Source organism: Aspergillus niger (genome assembly GCF_000002855.4).
Source record: "Aspergillus niger supercontig An12".
NCBI lineage: Eukaryota > Fungi > Ascomycota > Eurotiomycetes > Eurotiales > Aspergillaceae > Aspergillus > Aspergillus niger.
Genome location: NT_166527.1, coordinates 1,398,402 through 1,418,892, shown reverse-complemented (window position 1 = coordinate 1,418,892; position 20,491 = coordinate 1,398,402). Strand labels below are relative to the sequence as shown.

Genomic DNA, 20,491 nt, shown 5'->3' with positions numbered 1-20,491 from the left:
ATTTTGTAAGAGGTAGTACTACTTGAATAATCGTACCTCTAGCATTATATATACACAATGAAGTTCATATGCTAGTCGCTTTCGCAGCGCAGGACATGTCGAGCCCTCAACATAAAGTAAATAAATAGCAGCATACTACAAGAATCCCCGATGGTCTAGCTGGTTCGTGAAGTTCAGCTGTGAAGGTAATCATTGTAATCGATAAGTCACCAGTCAAAATCATAATATTATACATAATCAATCAGAGCCCAGTCACCTTTCGCGCCGTCTATCGCTATCACAATACAAAAAGATCATTACATCGCATAAAAGTACAATGGTATATACAGTCATCAGGGATCCAGGTATTCATCATCCACTCCCATTATTATCGTCAGAATAAGAACAAGTTATACACCATTGACGACTTTATCCTCCGTAGTTGTACTCTCCCCTGTATCCGCAGCACTGCCCAGTTGCCGACCGTAGGCTGACTTGGGCCCATACTGATCATCGTGGCGCTGCGACAGGAAGAGAATAACGGTACTGTAGCAGATTAGCATTCGCTTGGCATCAATGAAATAAGACGTAGCATACCTGACTGTTGTAAATACCCACCCCGGCCAAGCCAGAACAGCGGATGCGATCGCCCTTGGGTTGGTATGATATTCTGTTCCACCATATTAGCATAAAGCAGCACTGTGCGATGTTATCCAAGAGAGACATACTCAAAGCAGGCTTCTTCATCGATTCTTCCCAAAACTTCCGCGCCGTTGACGCATCCGTTCCATCGATGCGAGCACTTCCTGTCGCTGTGATGATCTATTCCCATTGTCAGTCATGCATTCATCCCAAAACACGTCTCCAGCTATCATACCGTCATGGTCAGGGCCGAACTCAGCATCATCACCGACACAATTACGGCACAAATCTTCCACGCCAACCGGACAGAGCGACTCTCGTGACGTTCCGGCCAGAATAAATCGAAGAAGAACGCTCCTCCGAATATGAATGCGACGGCGATTCCGACGAAGATGTTGTATGATGCGGCGCCGATGAAGTCGTTGTTGTAGACGTAAATTCCGGGATGATGATTTTGGATGTCGTCTTGTTGGTCGAGGTAGTCTATTGATTGACACAGGCCATTAGCACTTGCGAAATAGTACGGTAGTGTGCTGAGTGAAAGAAGGTGATGCTAACCAGACAGCGCCGCTGTTCCAACCGACTCCGAACATACACAGAAAATCATAGCGAGCTGATAGACGATCATCTTCGTGCGACGCAGATGATACACCCGGTTGAACATGTATGAGCTCTTGAATTTGCTCCATTGCATTTCATGGAGATCTAACCCCCAAATAACGGCCATTATTGATGATATTTCCAAATAATGGGGGATGAAATTGATGAGAATGAAGGAGCGATATTCCGCCCATAATTCTCCTTATAAGATGAGAATTCGAGAATAGGTCACAGAATGAAGGCAGGGACCACGTCAGGGCTGCATTGATAATCTTGTTTTGTCAGGGTCGGCGGAAGGGCGATCCGTGACGTCAGGCGGGTCCAGCCCGGTTCCACTGCTTTGACACCGTGATTGTGTGCTCTGTCAGTGTCTGCATTCTGCAACTTCATTGCAGCTCCCGCGTTGGCATCCATCATTGGTTTACACGGGCTGGTGGCGTTCCATGGCGCTTCGCTTATGCTGATGTCGTTGTTTGGTAGGGGTCTGGATGGGGCTCTCAATGGGGTGGTGGTCGGATGCAGGGCCGCACACTGGATTAGACCCTGTGAAGTACGAAAAAGTCGGATAAAGATAGTTACAGTATTTGTGAAAGGTATAGACAAGCTATAGAAGCAATATTAAGCATGTTCCAAACCATACTGCACCAGTGGATCTGGCATCTTGGCCACCAGGAACAATATTGCCAATTCCGGGCGACCGATTAGATCATCATCCTCGCCCTGTCTGAGCCAATGATATTCATCATCGCGTCGATGTCGGACAGGCGATGATGAATGGATTGATCTGCCTCGTAATTATCCCGGCAATGATGTCAACGCATTGGACACGACCGAGACTCGGCCTTCCGCGTCAAATCCGAGATCGGAAATACGGAGTCTATCCACTGCAGAGCGGTGACCGTGTGTTCGTTGTTGTCTACTGCTGGATCTGTAATGCTTGCTAGAAGATGTCGGAGTACTGAAATCTCAGCTACAAAGCTAATATATCCCCACAAAACTTCTTCGTCAACGCCAATACCACGTCCACATGCTCCCGTCGATGCACCAAATTGACTGCAAACGACCCCCGATGCGCCATATATACGCCGTCATTCAGCAAATAGAAATAATATAGATCCCGAATAATTTCCCCATTCTCACCCAAGAATTTCACTCCTACCGCACTCCCTATGCCGCTAACGATCACCTGAAGATCACGACGCTTATCTTCGAAGATCCGACGTAATCCTTCCCTTAAATGATCCCCCAAGTCATTCGCCCTCTCCAGCTCTTCCCGACTCATCAACTTCGCCGCTACAACCCCTGCAGTCATTGAAAATACATTATTATTCCACGTTCCAGTATGGAACAAAGACTGCTTTTTCCCTGGCTCAAACGACCGCATAATCTCCCTCTTCCCACCAAATGCACCGAATGAGAACCCGCCGCCGAAATGCTTCCCCAAGGTCGTCATATCCGGTATGATGCTGTACCGTTCCTGGAGTCCACCGTAGCTGAGTCGCGATGTGACCACTTCGTCGAAGATAAGAACTGCCTGCAGCCGGGTCGCTTCGTCGCGCAAGAATTGCAAGAAGGCGATGTCAGCGGGGATCATTCCACCTGCCGCCTGCATGGGTTCGACGAGGATGGCGCCGATGTCGGAAGTGAGTTTTGCTTTTGTATCCGGGATGTCGTTGTAGTTTGCGATGATGAATTCGTGGGAAAGATTGAGGGCGGTGTTAGCGCCGAAGGTGAGCGTGCCGCCGTGATAGCCGTTTTTGAAGACGAGTATCTGGGGACGTTTTAGCTTTAATCCAGCTCAGCTGACAAGGGTATGCGGGAGTACCTTGCTTCTCCCCGTGTATGCGACAGCAACCCCCAGCGAAAACATATTCGCCTCCGTACCCGAATTACAGAATCGGATTGCGTCTATGCTTGGAAACCGCGAGACGAGAATCTGAGCTAGCTCGCTTTCTTTGCTGTTCACACCTCCCAGCGTGAACCCTTGCTGTGTGACGCTGTGGATGGCTTCAATGATGGCCGGATGCGAGTGCCCGAACATTCCTGCGGTGTATTCGGAGACAAGTCGAGGTATTCATCTCCGTCTAGCGAGGTGAGATAGCAGCCATCTCCGCCGCGAAAGACGAGCGGGTGCGGGGCGTGAATGAGTACGCCGCGCGATGTGCCGCTGGGGATACTGTTGCTGGCGGATTGAATGACTTCGAATGATTTGGGGTTCTTGGCGCGATAGACATTGGTGTAGTGGGTCAGAGCGTTGTCTAGATCCGTGGGTGGGGAACTGTTTGACTGGGAGGTCATGGTGTTGATAGTCTGTATCAACTGTGGAGAGACTGGTGGTTGTTAAAATTCTGGGGTATAGGGAGTGTTAAGAGGGAATGGGTTTGACAGCAGATGAGGGGTTAAGGTGATTTGGAGATCAATGGTGCACAATGTACCGTGCGGGGTTCAGGGTCAGATACAGTTGCGATAAGCATCGGCCGATCAGGGCTGATTATGATGATGATTAGTCTAGGTACTAGTATAGAGATAAGAGATAGATGTGCCCAATAGTAGTTGAACCGCAATAAAAGAAACATGACAATAAGAAGGTGGACTGATTGGTACCGCTCCTTATAGCGAGCACTTACCCAAATAGGAAGCTGTACGGCTTCACAGGAAATCACAGAAATCACGTGAGGTTAATCCCCATGATGCATATCAGTGAATGTTGCACAAATCCATATTGTATTATTTATATGTGTCGAACCGCCTTCATCATTTATCAAGATGTAACAGCCAGGTCCAGCCCAAGTCGACAGCCAGTGTTCTTTCCTCCATCCCTCAACAGCTGTTCAGCAAACAACAGCTGAAATGCCGCGATGGCTGATATTCCGTATCCTTCGCCCAGGCTTTACCTAGCCCAAAAATATTCCAGCAGTCCCAAGCAACTACTAGCTACCATCCACTTCCAAGCCAAATCACCCCCTCATTCGTCGCCTTTGGAGCATCGTCCATTATTATCTGAAATCATTCTCTCACTCATACTGTGACTGGGTCGGAATTCCTTTCAACATCCAGGTCGCTGAGCCTCCTTTCGGATCAAAATAGTTCGACAGTACCCAACTAGAAGAAGTGTTGCTGGAAAAGCAGGCCTCCCAGTTCCCAAAGTCATTTGCTTTGGGGATCATCCGGTTACTCCCCCGGCACCAGTTTCGATTTTGATGACCCGTGTGCCAGGCAGGGAGCTCGATGAAGTCTACATAGCACTTAGCGACGAAGTAAAAGACTTGATAACCAGCCAACTTGACCTCTATTTGAAAGAAATCTGAATGTCGAAAAGCCCGTTGGGTGCGAACAGAATATGCGCCTCAATTGGCACTTCAACTCGAAGCATCAGGGTACCAAACCACCGCATTGGTCCATTTTATCCGAGCGGGAACTCAATGAGTTATCTCACCGAGCCCTTTTGGCCGGGTGGAATCAAATCGGAGGGGGAGTACAAAGATGCCATGCATCGGGCTAATAGGATGCAAGGCAAATTCTCGTCTTGATTTCACCCCTGCGGACTTGCAACGTAGCCTGACACAGGACTGCATCCCCTACGCAGCATTGATATTCTCCACCCTTTCCGTCCCACCCTTCCCATCCTCCGCCTGCAATTCCACCTCCACCTCATCATGGCCATCCACAACCTTCTTCTCCCCGGAAACATTCACATCCGTCGTCCGATGACCATCCAACAGCTTCCGACTTACCGTGTTCGCATATATCGGGAATATCCACGCGAGTACATAAAACGCCGTTGGAATCGCCATCGCTTTGTGAAAGTTACCCGTATGCGTCGCCACAGCCCCAGTCATGGGCGGGATGGCAGCTCCACCGGAGATAGCGGCTACTAGCATGCTGCCACCGCGTTTGGTGTGATGGCCTAGACCGCGTAGGGCGAGGGTGAAGATTGTGGCGAAGCAGGCCTGTATTTACCATATTAGTAGGGGTGGGTAGTGTTGGGCTTAAAATGTTGGGAGACGTACACTTTCAAAGCACAGGACGAGGATCAACATAGCGACACTGGTTGGACCAGACGTGGTGGTTGCGGCGACACCGAATATAAAGCAAAGCCCCAGGTATGTGGCTAGGATGTATCGGGGTTTTACTCCGATGGTGATGAGTCCGCTGGAGACGAAGCGCATGAAGGTATATAGGCCCTGGCCGACGGCGAGGAGGTCGGCTGACGAGATGTTAGAAGAGATTTTCACTCAAGCAAGAAAGAAAAGGAGGACAAAGACATACACGACTTGGAAGCACTATACCCCGCCTCCTCGGCGAAATTGATAAAGTAGTTTGCAACAGCCACCTGCGCCCCGGTATAGCAGAACTCACTCCATACCCCAAGGAACAAATTGTACTGTTTTTTGAACGGCCCAACATCCGTCTCGGAAATGTCCCGCTCCTGCAGACCCATATCCGCATCGGTGACCTCCGGCATGGGCGCGATATAGAAGAGTGGGACAAGCAGGGCCACGAAGCATGCGACACCCAGGTACACCCATTGCACGTTCTTCAGTCCCTGTTGTGTGTCGACGGTGTTGGCGAAGAAGACGCGTGAGGCGAGAAGTGGGGCTACGAAGGTTCCCACGCCTTGGATACCCTGCGCCAGGTTGAGTCGGATCTCGGAGTATCGAGGGGGACCGCAGATGGCGAGGAAATTGTCGGCTCCGGTTTCGAGAGTGGAGAGGCCGGTGCCGACAACGAACATGCTGCCGCAGAAACCCCCGAAGGAGGCTTTGACGCCGCTGGGCCAGAAGAGGAGGCAGCCGATTGTCATGACGCATAGGCTTTCACAGTTAGGGTTAGTTGTGGGCGATGAAAGGGTTGTGGTGGTCTTACCCAGTCATGAATGTCACGCGGAAACCGAATCGGCGGAGAATCCACCCAGAGACTGTTAGGGGGCAGAGAAAGTATGCACCAAAGTACGCGGCGGATAAGCCTGATGACATACTCGCGGTGATATTGAGTTCATCTTGGAAGTGGGAGTTGAGGGTATCGAGGAGGCCGTAAGCAAATCCCCAGAGGAAGAATAGGATGGTCACTAATTGGACCAGATGTTAGCTGATCATGGAATCGCTTACGATGGTGGGGACACCAGACCTAGAAAATTAGGAAAAAGAGATTGCTTGAGCGTAATGCCCGAACCATCGGTGATGGCCTGGTCATCGATCGTGATGCGGCGTCGCCACATGTTGGGCTATCGCGGAAGGAGGAACAGTAGAGCGGATAATGGAAGAAAAGGGGTTAGCTATACACCTGAAATGCAGCGACCACAACGCAGCCCTAGGGACAGCGCGCCCTTTTATTCAACCTGCATCTGGAGAAGCCCAAGCTTCTGGGGCTTCGGGATAATCAAAGCCGAGAAACAAGCCATGTGCTTGATCAGAAGGCTCGAGAGCTGTTGGAAAAAGGCGAATAATCCATAGGGAGTGGCCCAAGCCGAAGCCAGACCAGGGTTTCTCGACGACTGTTGGTTATGGAACGCCACAAGGCAGGCGGATATGCCATGGCCAGCCGCGTGGCCCTCAGACCGCATCGAATCAGGCTTGCGATTGGCTGCATTGCTGGGCTGGGGTAAAGGCGAGAAATTAGCTATTAATTTAGGTTTTGCGGGGACGAACCCCACTCGTGGCATCTGTTCAGAGTCGGGAGAGCGAGCGATTTTCTGCATTTTATCATGACTTGTGACAACAGTTCGTTACATATTGAATGTTTCTTATATGTGCAGTCATTAACATTATGAGCGACAATACGGTATGTACAAATCTCGAAATTGTCTCGAGATAGGCTCACCCTCTCACAGCATGGATATCAGTACATGATCCTCCGGACACTTGAACTTCCAAGCCGTCCTTGTCATTTGTTTGTTGTTCCCCATCCACGGAATAGGATTTAATAGCAAATGGCACCCTGACAACCCCCTCTGTACCACTAGGCCCACACACGCTCAACTGCACGCTCGTTTCATTCAACTGCCAACTAGCTTGGATCGGCCCCTGAGGAGTAGGCACTCTTCCCCGCGCCCAGGACAAATTTACATCCAGCATCGCTGGGCGAAACTCCCACTCAGAAAACCCAGCCGAAGTCGCCTGAACACCAAGTACATATTCCGAGAAAACATACGTCGGCGCAGCTGCCCAGGGGTGCGCATGCGACGTATAGAAGTCAAGCCCGGGTCGGCCATCAGGGTAAAGATATTCCCAGGTCGTGCCAGTATAGTATTCATTTTGGGTCACCATCGCAGCCCAGAGCTGGTCGAGGAGCACGCCAATAGCTGTCGTCCTCGCTTTGCTTGAACTGGGGCTATTGCGACTTTCCTGCATAATCGCTTCTAGGAGGAAGCCAGTGAGGAAAGGCGCAAGATTAGTCGATGATGCGTTGGCAACGGAGCTCGTCGTTTTGTAGCCGATACCAAGCCGGAGTGATGATAACGCCGCGAGCGAGGATTCTGCTTGCGTGGCGTTGGCGACTCCCGCCAGAATAGCCCAGGCGCTACCGGTGATAGACTGCTCGGTCGGGTCACTCAAGTCGGTAGCGTAGTATCCAAGGCGGTGGTTCCAGAGCTGTTGGCGGATCGCAGCTTTGACTGAAGTCGCCGAGCGAGTCCAAGTTGTCGCGACATCTGTCTCATTCATTGCGGATGCAACATCGGCCATCTGGTCGAGTGTGTGGGCAAGAAGTGCCGATACTGCAGTACCATTGTCGGATCCAGAGAAGAATGCCCCGATGTCGGTAGCGACCGCCAGTCCAGATTGATCATCTATCAAGGGCAGGATAGCTTCCACGCCCTTCTTGATCTTCGCCCAATGCTTGGTTACGAACGCCTTGTCGCCAGAATTTCTGTAGTGACCGGCGAATACGTTGAGAAGGAAAAGCTGGTAATCGAGAAGCCCAAAAGAAGCATACGTGTCGACATATTTCGCCGACTGGCCTATCGCTGGTGACATGCTGAAATAGCCAGCGTACTGCGACGAGTCCGGTGCCTGACGGCCAATCCAATATTCTAGTGATCCGGTTATAAATCCGAGCGATAGGTGCTGGACTGGATGACGCGATACGTGTGTACAAAATCACCACTCCAGACAAGGCGGTCTCTTTTCGCGCCGTCCAGACAGACGGAGTGCTTATTAGCCATCACTCCATATTCTTCGAGGACGGAGCTGAGCGTCATAGGATTCTGGTACAGCATAGTACCATTCTGCGCATGAACCGTAACATCCTTGACAAGCGCAATTTGGTCCTGATATGGCCCAAAACCCCAGGTACCGCCTGTCAGACTGCCAGAGGAGCCAGTAGTGCCAGCTACGATTTGCAGGTCATCCAGTGCCACGAATATTTCAGTTCCATTGATAGTAACGCCGTATCCGGTCGCATTAATGGAGGTTGAAATCTCATACCACTGCCCTTCCTTGATGTTGAAAGGCAAGGAATAATGGTTCACTTTTCCGGTGGTGAGCGAGGTCTGATTCACCAAGTTCCACCCGTAACCCACAGCTAGTGAGTTTGGGGGGACAATGGTTCGGTTTGTATTGACAAACGTCGAGCCAACAGGATATTCACTGGTAAGAACAAAGTAAGGACCAAAGCCACCCACACCCGTGGCAACCTTCCATCCTGTTCCTCCACGGACAATATTGGTCTGGAAGGTCATGGTGTAGTTGCTAAAGGAGGCTCCTGCCACCGATTGGGCAGGCTGCTGTCCACGAAGATACACTCCGTCTCCAGTGACTTCCCATGTCGACGGTGCGGTATCTGCAGCAATGCATGCTTGCTGGACTGTACGTGGCCCCAAGGCCCAGATTTCATTATACAGATTATTCGAGCTTTCGAAGTATCCAGGCAGCTTGTCCACCGCAGTGCGATCATTTTGAGATCTGATACCCGCTTGGCATATGCGGACACTGCCTTCCGTGAGAAGCTTGAGGTTCTGCCAGCGAAGACCCCCTTGAATGAAGAACGACTCCACCGTCCCAGGAGAGTTGACATTGAAAGTTTCGACACGGAAGGTGTTGGAAAGGCCATTGGAAAAGGTCCATGGCCCATCACCAAACGGCTCATCAAGACCAGTTTTGGATTCAGTGTATTTGGCCTCGAGCTGGACTGCAGTTGACAGAAAGTCCACATGGAATAAGGGGAAGCCTCCAACCTCGGTACCGTAGTCTAGGGTAACTAATGGGCTCTTCTGGTCAAGTGTGAAGCAGGATGCATTCCCATAACCGGTGTAGTTCGTAAATCCAGAACCAATTTCATATCGGGTGGGGGGCACGACAGCCTCCCTATCACTTCTGTCAGCAATAACTGAGTTGTAATGGTCGAATGTTTATACGCGCCTTTGGGCACCTATGAGTGACGCGAACAGCAAGCTGCTGCATGTGAAGATGGTCAATTGCTTCCCAGACATTTTGCACCCGTAGCTGTCAAGGGTTGGCAACTGCCGGCTGCCTCTAGCACTTCCAGTCATATAAGGACCCTGGCTAATAAAATCCCCTCATCAGGCACCAGCTTTACCCCAGCTGTAGACATGATTCAGCTGTCGGTCAGTGGATCGGGATGTGGGCACCTCCATCTATCCGGCACGGCAATTGGTGCACGGGCTATCGCTTCCCCGACAGAAATCCTTTCAGGGTCTTCACCCCGCATTCATCACGGGTTATTATGTGCCGAATGTGCGGACCATCCTTACTGGTTTCACTTATGGTACTTGTCACCTGCATGGTTCCTCAGCAGAATTCCAAGCAGCAGTTCGGATTATTCACGTCCTTAGGGGCGGTGCTCATCAAATCGAAACAAAGGGCAACACAGTCCAAAAGAGGAAGGTCGGCGAGGAACTATCCCGCCCTCAAATTTCAGGCAGCTACTCGCAAATATTGGGCAGAACCATACCGCCTTGACAAATTTGCTGGAAATAGCAGATCCTTCTCGCCTCAGGCACCAGCTCATTGGGGGCCTAAGGCTGCTAGTCTCCGGAGTCTTAAAAAGAGTTGATCTGTCAGGGAGTCCCATGTGCCTTGACGGAAGAAAAGTCCTCATCCCAGCCATCAAGGCTAGGAAGTGTTTGCAGCTCACACCTCGTATCCACACAGTCTCATTGAGAGTCAAGTAATGCTTCGTAGGATTCGAGTGTCATGATGAATCAGATCCGATCGTCCCTTTGCACCTTTCGGACTGACTAGGCCACCGTCGAATGCATAGTACGTTCATGGTCAATGTTCTCACTCCGCAAAACAAAGCTCCGGTTATGTCGATCAGTGGGAGGCCTTACACGCGAACACGGGAAGATCATGGCCCTGCATATAAATCTCGTATCCGAAGGCGGGGAATAAGCAAGAGATATGATAGCTGAAAGTGACCTGCACTAGGCTAAAGACTATACCTACCTAACGTGCAACTTTATTCAAAAGCTATTATGCTTGGTAGCTCCCGATGGCTTCTTCTGAGCCCTGCTTAATCCCATAACTGAAGGGACAGCATGCTCGCGCGGCTAATCAACACGGTAAGTTTCCAAGATTCCATGGCGACTACAGCGTACTCTTGCGCATAGCTGGCAAATCAATCATGGCATACCTCTAGATGACGTAAGCCTACTGCAGCGAGTGCGTCTATAGCTGCACCGACTTAACTAGATCTCAGTCAGTGAGCCATACCCCAGCTACCAGGCTCTACCCGGGGTATCCGGCACAAGTTCATTGGATAGCTGCGGTTTTGCATGGAGCCAAGAGTGGCTATGATTCTGTCCAACAATGTGTTGCCTTCAACATGGGGCTTTATCGAACAACAACTTGGACGCCTCGCACTCTTGTCCAGTCATATCCAAGAGATACCTCATGAGAATTGTACGAGCACTCGTAACCAACACCAGCACAATCCGAGCCTTGTCAACTACATAACTACAGTTAGTCCATCGAGCTATATATATACCACCTCAACCCGCCAACCTGACTACCTACTTCACACCCAAATTATCGCATCATCAATATCCTCAGCAAGTTCCAGAATATCTGATTCGAACCGAGAAACATCACCAAAATGCAACTCTTTTCAGCCCTCACCTTTACCGTCGTTACCACACTTCTCGCCTCTGCTCATGGAACCGCAACCATCGGGGGCCCCTGCAGCGGTAGCAGCACTTACGACTGCACCGACGACTTTGGCGCCGTGGCAATCTGTAACGGCGCACGATGGGTAAAGGCTGCCCAGTGTGGAGCTGGATGCTGCGCCTGGCCACTGGGTGATCCCGCCCCGTTCTGTAGTTGCTAGGCGATGGACTGGGGTAAATTCCCTTTAAACATTATGACGTGAGATGAGCGTACTAATTTTGATCTGTTGTATCTTTAGCACAGAGCCATGATTTGAGTGTATCCGGTCTTGTCGCTGGGGAATACGGGGGAAATCTGTTCTCTTCCGCTTTCTGTGTGTATTCAATTTGTGATGTATATGGGTCCTATGAGTGGCTGAGTGATGGTACACGGGACAATTACCTACTTTTTCCTGATCAGGGTAGCTGCGTACTCAGTATGAATTAAGAAATCCTGAGGGCACAGTACGGTTTATGTCCTAATCAAAAACAACCATCAATTCATTTGAATTAAATAATGCACGTTGTAAGCAATTTCCGAAACAAAGCTGTCTGGCAACATAGCAACGCCCAGGTCCCTCATCAACGTTGAGAACCTGATGAGCATATCCATTCCGAGGACTTTATACCACCCCATTGTCCTTACAAACGCGCGTTAGAGCACATGTTGACTTGATTTTTCACTATCAAATGAGACACCAAAAAGGCTAGCCCAATCTGGCTTGGTGCAGCGGTTAGCGTTAATCCTGTACCATCATAGTGCTTGATTGGTTGATTATGGCCGCCATTTCCCTGCTGCGCCAACTCACTTCTCAAGGCGGGGCATTGGTCAAGGACATGGTAGGGCATTCGCAGCATCAAGACTGGATGAACCGTGCAAGCTCATTTCAGTCGACCTATTAAAATCGCCCCTTTGAGGCGGACAAGCCGCGAAAGGCAGCCAAAAAATGCACGACCTCTTCTATAAAGCGAAGTCCTCGTGGCTCAGAAGACGACGACATGAGAAGAGAACACCGTCTACCAGAAGCAGTGCCCCAAACAGAGTGATCAATAGTATATCAGAAGGCCTGGTGTCTAGACAAGAGTATCTTGATAGACCTGCCCCTCCATCTGACGATCTCTGGATCCAAGCTGAGCAGAAAATGAGACACAACAGTGAACTGGATACGATCATGACAGCCTCCATTGAAATACTGCAGTCCGATTATGATTTGAAATTTCAACCAGTGGATTCGTCCCTCCATGAGCGACTATCTGACTTTCTTAAGACCAGGGCGAATCTGGTGGAGGAGAAGAAGTGGATGATACACCTAGGAACCCATACCATCATCGTCCGGGACCAACTTACCAAGGCGTTCCAAAACATCCTGGCAGTGAAAGATATTGTGACTACTGCGGCAAATGCAAGTCTCCCAGCCTCACTTGCCTGTGCTGGAATAATGGCCTGCTTTACGGTGAGCACTGGTTTAGTACTATTCCTGGCAACAAATGGCCTATTGTCTAACGATGTTTAGACGGTCATCCAAGCAGCAGAGCAGCATTCCCATCTCCTGCAAGGATTAGAATCTATTTCTGAGTTAATTTGCCGATTGCATGTAATGGAGCGCCTTTATCTGCACTCGGACACAAAACAGAACATTGGCCTCCTTGATGACCTTCGGAAAACTATGATTTCATTTTACTCAAAGATACTGGAATTCCAGGCCCGAGCGCTCTGCTATTTACACAGACCTCGAGCATACCAATTCTGGAGAGATGTCCTTAACCGCGACGGCTGGGCTAACCTGCTGCAAGAATTTGAGAGATACCAGATCACACTAGGTCGAACTACTTCCGTTATTGCAGATGCAGGATCAATGCAAAGATACGAAGAGCTTCAGGACAAGTACAAAAGAATATTGGAGGCCTTACACAATCGCAACATATGGACAGCTACATCCGATCGAGATGAGAAGGTGAAACGATTCCTCAACCTGCTCTACACCTGTCCCTATAAGGACCGAAAAGACCGAAACAGCAAGCGTGTCCTTGGAACCTGTGAATGGTTCATAGGGCATGAGAAATTCCATGCCTGGCAAGGGAGTTCAGGAAATGGCCTCTCAAGTCTACTATGGGTGTCGGCTGATCCAGGATGTGGCAAGTCAGTCTTAACTCGATATCTGGTGGATGAGGTTCTTGTCAGCAATGATAAGCGAACAGTCTGCTATTTCTTCTTTAAAGATGACTTTACCGACCAGAAGAGCGCAACAAGCGCGCTTTCAGTCATATTAAGGCAGCTATTCATAGCGCAGCCTCACCTTTTGCACGACGCAATACTGGATAAAGCGGACACTGACAGTAGCAAGCTTACTCAGTCATTCTCAGAGCTGTGGAGTATACTCATGTCTGTTTCGACCGATCCAAAGGCGGCAGAAATATATTGTCTCCTTGATGCCTTAGACGAATGCCATGACGAGGACCGGAGCCGGCTCATCAACGCTGTCAACGACTTTTATGCAAACACCCACAAGAATAGCAAACTGAAGTTCTTGATTACAAGTAGACCATATGAGCATATACGGCGTGGATTCTCCCCTCTTATCACAGAATCACCCACCATCCACTTAAGTGGTGACGACGGGGAAGAGGCTGAGCAGATATCTCATGAAATAAATCTTGTCATCCGAAAAAGAGTGCAGGACATCAGCAAGCAAAGATCGCTGATGAAGGAGGAATGCACAATGCTCATAGACAGGCTTACTGCGGTTCAAAATCGAACTTATCTGTGGGTGAGTCTGATATTAGATGTCCTCGAGAATACCCCGGAGTTCTCAAAAGGTAAAGTCCATCGGATACTGAGTGACCTACCCACCACCGTTGACTGTGCCTATGAGAGAATCTTGGATCGAAGTCCAGATAAGGAAAAGGCTAAGATAACTCTCCATATTATTACGGCAGCTATGCGACCTCTTTCCTTGGAAGAACTATCTCTGGCCCTAGCACTCAGCGCAGGCTATCAAGCCCCAACAGATATAGTTGATAACATGGAGCCAACGCATCGCTTCAAAAAGACCCTAAGAGACCTTTGCGGGCTCTTTGTGATCATTCTGGATGACAAGGTCTATCTTCTGCATCAGACGGCGAAAGAGTTTTTGGTTCGGGACAACAACTCTATCCTGGACAAAACCCTCTCCCAACCCACAACAGGGTGGAAGTATTCACTCCTTCCAGGTGAATCGAACCGGATCCTTGCGGGAATATGCATTTCCTGTATATCTCTTGATCCAGAAAACTTTCCTCAGAAATGTATGCTAGAGTACTCATCATCTTACTGGGACACTCATTTCCGTCAAGCTTGCATTCCAGACGAAGACCCGCTAATAGACCGCGCGAAGTTACTTTGCGAACCATGGTCGGATATATTTCAAACATGGTCGAGGATTTATGCTGTCAAAACAGATAATATTCCTGACAGCACTTCATCACTTTTGATTGCATCATCCATGGGGCTTATCGGCGTGGTTAAGTCCATTCTTCCTACAGGAAAAGCAAACCTTAACTCAAAGGATTCGGATTACGATCAGACACCATTATCATGGGCAGCGGAACGTGGCCACGTGGCAGTTGTGAAGCTTCTGCTTGCCGCAGAGGAAGTGGACATCGACTCGAGGAACTCAATTGGCCGAAGCCCACTGTCATTAGCAGCTCAGAATGGTCACGACGAAGTGGTGAAGCTCCTAATCCGTGAAGATGTGGACATCGATTCGAAGGATGTGCCTGGCAGTACGCCGCTAGCACTGGCAGCTGAGAATGGCCACGAGAGAATAGTTCGCCTTCTACTTGCTACAGGAAAGGCCGACATCGACTCCAGAGATTCATCTGGAAATAGTCCCCTGTCGTTGGCAGCACAGTTTGGCCACGAGGCAGTGGTAAAAATCGTCCTTGCTACTGGAGAGGTTGATGTCAATAACAAGGATTCAAGGGGCAAGACCCCAATATCCTGGGCAGCAAGGGAAGGCTACGAAGCAGTAGTAAGGCGCCTTCTCGATACAGGAAAGGTAGAAGTTGACTGCAAGGACTCCGATAACGGTACTCCTCTGCTTTTGGCAGCAATAGAAGGTTGTGAGGGAATTGTGAAGCGATTGCTTGCTACTGGACAGGTTGATGTTAACATAAGAGATCGAAGATATGGTAGGGAGCCGCTTTCCTGGGCTGCTGGGGAAGGCCACGAGGCAGTGGTTAAGCTGCTTCTTTCTACCCGGGAGGTGGATGTTGATGTAAGGGATCCGAGATATGGCAGGTCACCGCTTTCGTGGGCTGCTGGGGAAGGCCACGAGGAAGTGGTTGAACTTCTGCTTGCTACGGGAAAGGTAGATGTTGAATCGAAAAGCATAAGGGGTCGTACTCCCCTTTCTTGGGCGGCGTGGGAGGGTCATGACATAGTGGTAAAACTCCTGCTCGCTACTGGTGAGGTGGTTGTCAACAGCAGAGATTCGGAGGGTCGTACGCCGCTGTCTTGGGCAGCGGAGAATGGCAACGAGGCTGTGATAAAGCTCCTCATTGCTACGGGAAATGCAGATGTTAGCGCCAGGGATGTAAATGGGCGCACACCTCAGGATTGGGCGGCAGAGTATGATCACCAGAGTGTGGTGAAAATTTTTCGGATGTGCTAGTGCATAGGGCCCTTCCACTGTAAATCGCCTTCTTCAACTGGAAGGGGTAGAATGGCAGAAATGATGTTCAGGTCCTCGAATGCTCTGATACCATGGTCTGGCGACGTTCATATCTTTGCCAAACTTCAACAAAGTCAGAGAAGAAAAAGTGTACCTGTTGAACATTCACAGCTTTATTGAAGCGTTAATTCGACTTTACGAGATTATTTTCTATTCATCCTCCAAGAAGGTAACTTTAGACTCGTCAATTGCGTCACTTGAGGCCATAGCATTGCATAGTCACTCCATAAAGGTACCCCTAGTTCTCACGCCTCGTCCTGACCTTTACCCACCTTTGATAACCGAACCCATTCCGACACCTAACCTGCAGCATCAACACAACCCACACTAACAGCCGATACCCCACCATCAGCACTACACCAGCAACCAGTCTAATCTCCGGATGATCTGTATCCAAGTCATAAAGTTTTAAAGCCTGCTCCCCGGTCTGAAGAGGACACGACCCATCCGCCCGACGCTGACTATCCGTACACTGCAGCTCCAAGCCAGTCAGACAGTAGTACGCCAGATTATCAATAGCATATTTGACAGGCGAGATATGATTAAACCACTGCAAAATGCGCGGTGGACTCAGACTCATCGTCCCCCCAAGCATAGTAAATATAGACAACAACGCCGACGTGCAGTTCACAGCCAGGCTGAGGTTCCGTCCAAAAGCGAGACACGCGAGCATTACTCAAAGACTCGCCGGTGTTAAGCGTACACACTGCAGTCAAGAAGCAGACGCCGAGCTCAGTCGCTGTGGGACCTAGCTGCGCGGCGTAGGCAAAGAGAATGCTGAAAATTCCGGCTGCAATTATCTCCAAAGGGAGTTCGATGGCCGTGTATTGGGTGAGGAAGGCTGTAGCACCGTACAAGTGCATGGAGGATTCAAGCTCGAAGAGATCTCGCTCGGCTGGAAAGGTCGCGATGTTCTGGAGCATGCCGATGAATGCTACCGGGCCGTACTGTATCATGAGGCCCATACGTGTCTGGATCGAATTGTAGTCTTTGTGCAGGGGCGCCACGAATATGGTCCAGATAAGACCCATACCTGGGCATTGGCTAAGCCGCACGAACAAAGAGAGAGGGCTGCGGAGCATGTTGAGGTAGGCGCGGTGCAGGAGGACGCGGGTAGTAGGAATGAAGCGGCGGCATTTGGTTTGGGGGCCAGAGGGGTCAAGATGCCAGAGGGTAGGGGTTTCTGAAGCTGTCGACATTTCTGATGACTGCCAATGCGTCCACTTATCTATTAGGCTTTCTAATTCCCGAGAAGAAGAGCCAGCTGTTATATCAATAACGAAGTCAGCCAGGCTTGCGGTATGGGGACAGGTGTATCCGAGACAGTCAAAGTAGGAAGCCATCTGGCTCGCATCCGCCGCGTACACGGGACGGCCGTCCGGGCTGAGAAGGAGACAGGCCGAAATCAGTGCCCACATGGCGGAGGATGGTTGATGAATGGAGAGGATGACGGTACATCCATCGGACGATAGTTGATGAAGCAGCTCAAGAACGGAGAGAGCAGTACGCGAGTCCAGGCCAGAGGTTGGCTCGTCAAGAACCAGCACTCTTGGTTCTGTTACGACTTCACAGGCTATTGACAGGCGTCGCTTCTCACCACCGTTGATTTCTTTATTGGAGGTCGATCCCACAATCGTATTGGCGCAGGATTCTAACCCAAACCGCTTGACCATGTCCTCCACCCGCCTTTTCCGCTCGTGTGAGGGGACGGACCCAGAACATCTCAATTCAGTAGCAAAGTACAATGTTTCTCGAACTGTCAGAGTGGGAAGAAGATTATAGTCATCCTGCGGAACATATGATACTAAACCACGGAGTTTCTGGCTGCTTATTGGAGAGCCTTCAATGTAATAGATCCCAGGGACTCCCACGATGACCTCAAAGATGTGGCGAGTCTCCCAGCTAGGGCATTCAGTAAGGTCGTCTTGCCGCTTCCCGAAGCCCCCATAATTACATTCAGTCTTCCGGAGCGAAAAAAGAGTGATACTGGACCAATGATCCGAGCCGATCTTCGCCTAGGCCGTGTCCATGTCGGCGAATATGTCTTGTAGAGCTCTAGCTCATGAAATTGTATATAGCTGTGGTGGGATTGAGTTGGATAAGGAACAGATGGCTTCTCGCGTGGAGATGCTTCGCTTCCCTTATTTTCTGCGCCTGCCACGTACCAAAGTCGGCCAGCTGTTTTAACACGGAATATCGCAATCGCAGAGCCTTGATAAAATATAGCAAATGCGCACAAGACTAGAACATGTTTCCAGATCCCACCACTTGGAAGCCATAGGCTGTCCATGATAAAGGCACCCGTGTACTCTTTGCATTGAGGATCACGCACATCATGAGAATAGGGGCAATCGTATAGATACCCGGGATTGGAACCATTGTATCCAACATATTCAAGGGTACAAATGGCGCTGAAGGTATAAAACGTTGTCGTTAACCATTTCAGCCACTGCACATATAGCGGTATCTGATTCGCCTGCAAAAAGTACCCCGAGGCCGCTGTCTGCAACGTGAAGTACATATTCCCTATGAATATAGCTCCGTAAAAGTTTCGAGTCGTGGCGACAGATACAGTGGCAAACCCAACAGCATTGATATGCGTAAGAAACATCATTAACCAGAAGAAGAAGACTTGCGATTTGCTGTCTCGGTAGCCCACCATGGGATAGTATATGAGAGTGAACAACGTCGGCAAGCTGAGGTCCTCCAGTATTAGCTTCACTGCTCGGCGACTGAGAATGAAGATGACGGGACCAACGAGCTGTTCCCTCCGTTCGTGGTCAAAGTATTTTACATCTCCTAACAATCGACAGATCTCGCTGATCAACATCAGATACCCATAAAGACCCGTAGCATCCCAGAGGCTTCCTTGCCGGGAACGGATTCCTGCAAGGGATCCATCCAAGTGCCAAAATACCCATCCAAGGATGGCAGCCAGCACGGCAATCGTACAACCGATTCCAATAAGCGACTGGATATCTCTTATACATACCACCATTGTGCGCTTTGTCGTAACTTTCCATTTTGTCCAAATTCCCGGTGTCTGGCCAAATGACACAGGAGAATCCAGAAGCTGTGCCGGAAGGGCGACCGTCTCAAGAGCATCTGTCAACAAGCCTCGAAATGGCCCCAAGCGCTGTACAGGCAGCTCTGATGCGCTGTTTAACCATGTGGTTGTTGTGATATTCTCTATGAGGAATTCGGCTGGGTTGACTAATGATGCAGTTTAAACCCGGAACGGTCAAGGTAGTCTGGCACTGCCTCCTTGGGTCCATCATACAGCAAATGTCTGCCTGATGGAAATCAGACGCGCTCGGCGTCCCAACCGGCCGAATATATGCCTCCTTCTTTTTCCGGAAACACTGCTGCATTATGCCATCATAACTTAAAATTTAGAGTTCGCTTCCTTCTCTATGTGTATATCCTATTACTAATATATCATGTTACGGGATGGACAACTCTCAGACAACATTGAGTTGCAACTAAGCTCCAGATACATGCAGCTCACCGTTCTAGGAGCACACTTCTGCACTGTGACGTCGGCCTCCGTAGTTATCATAAACCTTACATCATTCCATCTTTTGCCTATTTGGTCTGACTTAAATATGATCCAGATGTCGTATCGTGACACATACGGGTCGGACTGATCTCCCAGACTCTCCGGAGACCTGGTGAATTCATTTCTACCAAATCACACTGCAAGGCAGGGAGCACCGTCACTTAGGCCCAACGTTGCTTGAAAAGGGAGCTCTTTCAACACAAGACCATTACCAAGGAAACAGCATGTCCCATCGGGTTACAGAACGCCCAGTTTGGGACTTGGATCGCCACGCCTGGAAAGACCTGCCCGTGGGGACGAAAGTTTTCCTCTGCAGCTACATCCAAGACGAAGCATCGGAAAATTTGGAGTCCCATGTCAAACGGATAGTACGATTGTATTTAACCCGTCCTCAGGTACGGGAGCTAATTAATGGGTAGGCAAAAGCCGGGTGGGACAGAGTGCAATATCCGTGCTTTGGTATGCTATCGTTTGTTGATTTTGATCTATCCAGATCTCCAGTTTATGAGGAAATCATAAGCCACCTCAAAATGTCCTCGATCATGCTAGACCTGGGCTGTGGTTTTGGCCAGGATATTCGTCGTCTGGTGTACGATGGCGCCCCAGCAGAGAACATTTTCGGCTTAGACAAAGAGGAGGAATTCATAGAACTCGGGTTTGATCTTTTTCGGGATAGGGCCACCTTGAAGTCCACATTTCTGGTTGATGATTTCTTGAAACCTAGTGCAAAGCTTGTCCAGTTAGCCGGCCACATACATATCATAAACTCTGGCTACTTCCTGCATTTATGGGATTGGAATGGACAGGTGGACAGGTTAGAGTTGCGAAATGCATGATTGACCTTCTTTCTCTGCAAGAGGATGACTTGATCACCGGTGTCCAATTTGGGAGGGATGA

The 20,491-nt window shown here is 49.7% G+C and overlaps 8 protein-coding genes across 8 annotated transcripts; 2 read left to right on the top strand and 6 right to left on the bottom strand.

Moving 5' to 3' along the window:
• Positions 1-389: 389 nt before the first annotated feature.
• On the bottom strand, positions 390-1,310 carry An12g05730 (uncharacterized protein; the record flags this gene model as incomplete). The annotated part of the gene is made up of 5 exons (XM_059750924.1): positions 390-525; positions 577-649; positions 708-801; positions 857-1,104; positions 1,217-1,310. The coding sequence occupies 5 exons, from the start codon at positions 1,308-1,310 to the stop codon at positions 390-392; spliced, it is 645 nt and encodes a 214-aa protein (XP_059604490.1).
• An 881-nt stretch (positions 1,311-2,191) lies between these two features.
• Positions 2,192-3,519, bottom strand: An12g05720 (uncharacterized protein; the record flags this gene model as incomplete). The annotated part of the gene is given in 2 exon segments (XM_059750923.1): positions 2,192-2,992; positions 3,047-3,519. Coding segments are annotated over 2 exon segments (1,274 nt in total), but the record flags the coding sequence as incomplete, so codon positions are not given.
• A 1,280-nt stretch (positions 3,520-4,799) lies between these two features.
• On the bottom strand, positions 4,800-6,439 carry An12g05710 (uncharacterized protein; the record flags this gene model as incomplete). Its single annotated transcript, XM_059750922.1, has 5 exons — positions 4,800-5,171; positions 5,232-5,428; positions 5,491-6,035; positions 6,088-6,289; positions 6,349-6,439. 5 exons carry the CDS (start codon positions 6,437-6,439, stop codon positions 4,800-4,802), a joined length of 1,407 nt encoding a protein of 468 aa, XP_059604488.1.
• Positions 6,440-7,037: 598 nt separating this feature from the next.
• On the bottom strand, positions 7,038-9,649 carry An12g05700 (uncharacterized protein; the record flags this gene model as incomplete). Its single annotated transcript, XM_059750921.1, has 3 exons — positions 7,038-8,251; positions 8,323-9,546; positions 9,589-9,649. 3 exons carry the CDS (start codon positions 9,647-9,649, stop codon positions 7,038-7,040), a joined length of 2,499 nt encoding a protein of 832 aa, XP_059604487.1.
• Positions 9,650-10,642: 993 nt separating this feature from the next.
• Positions 10,643-11,960, bottom strand: An12g05690 (hypothetical protein; the record flags this gene model as incomplete). The annotated part of the gene is made up of 7 exons (XM_059750920.1): positions 10,643-10,688; positions 10,771-10,812; positions 10,902-10,997; positions 11,070-11,119; positions 11,203-11,246; positions 11,298-11,472; positions 11,847-11,960. The coding sequence occupies 7 exons, from the start codon at positions 11,958-11,960 to the stop codon at positions 10,643-10,645; spliced, it is 567 nt and encodes a 188-aa protein (XP_059604486.1).
• A 310-nt stretch (positions 11,961-12,270) lies between these two features.
• On the top strand, positions 12,271-15,975 carry An12g05680 (uncharacterized protein; the record flags this gene model as incomplete). The annotated part of the gene is made up of 2 exons (XM_001395596.3): positions 12,271-12,777; positions 12,838-15,975. The coding sequence occupies 2 exons, from the start codon at positions 12,271-12,273 to the stop codon at positions 15,973-15,975; spliced, it is 3,645 nt and encodes a 1,214-aa protein (XP_001395633.3).
• A 298-nt stretch (positions 15,976-16,273) lies between these two features.
• An12g05670 (uncharacterized protein) lies at positions 16,274-19,406 on the bottom strand (the record flags this gene model as incomplete). Its single annotated transcript, XM_059750919.1, is given in 2 exon segments — positions 16,274-19,248; positions 19,316-19,406. Coding segments are annotated over 2 exon segments (3,066 nt in total).
• Positions 19,407-19,818: 412 nt separating this feature from the next.
• An12g05660 (uncharacterized protein) lies at positions 19,819-20,430 on the top strand (the record flags this gene model as incomplete). Its single annotated transcript, XM_059750918.1, has 2 exons — positions 19,819-19,962; positions 20,014-20,430. 2 exons carry the CDS (start codon positions 19,819-19,821, stop codon positions 20,428-20,430), a joined length of 561 nt encoding a protein of 186 aa, XP_059604484.1.
• Positions 20,431-20,491: the final 61 nt, after the last annotated feature.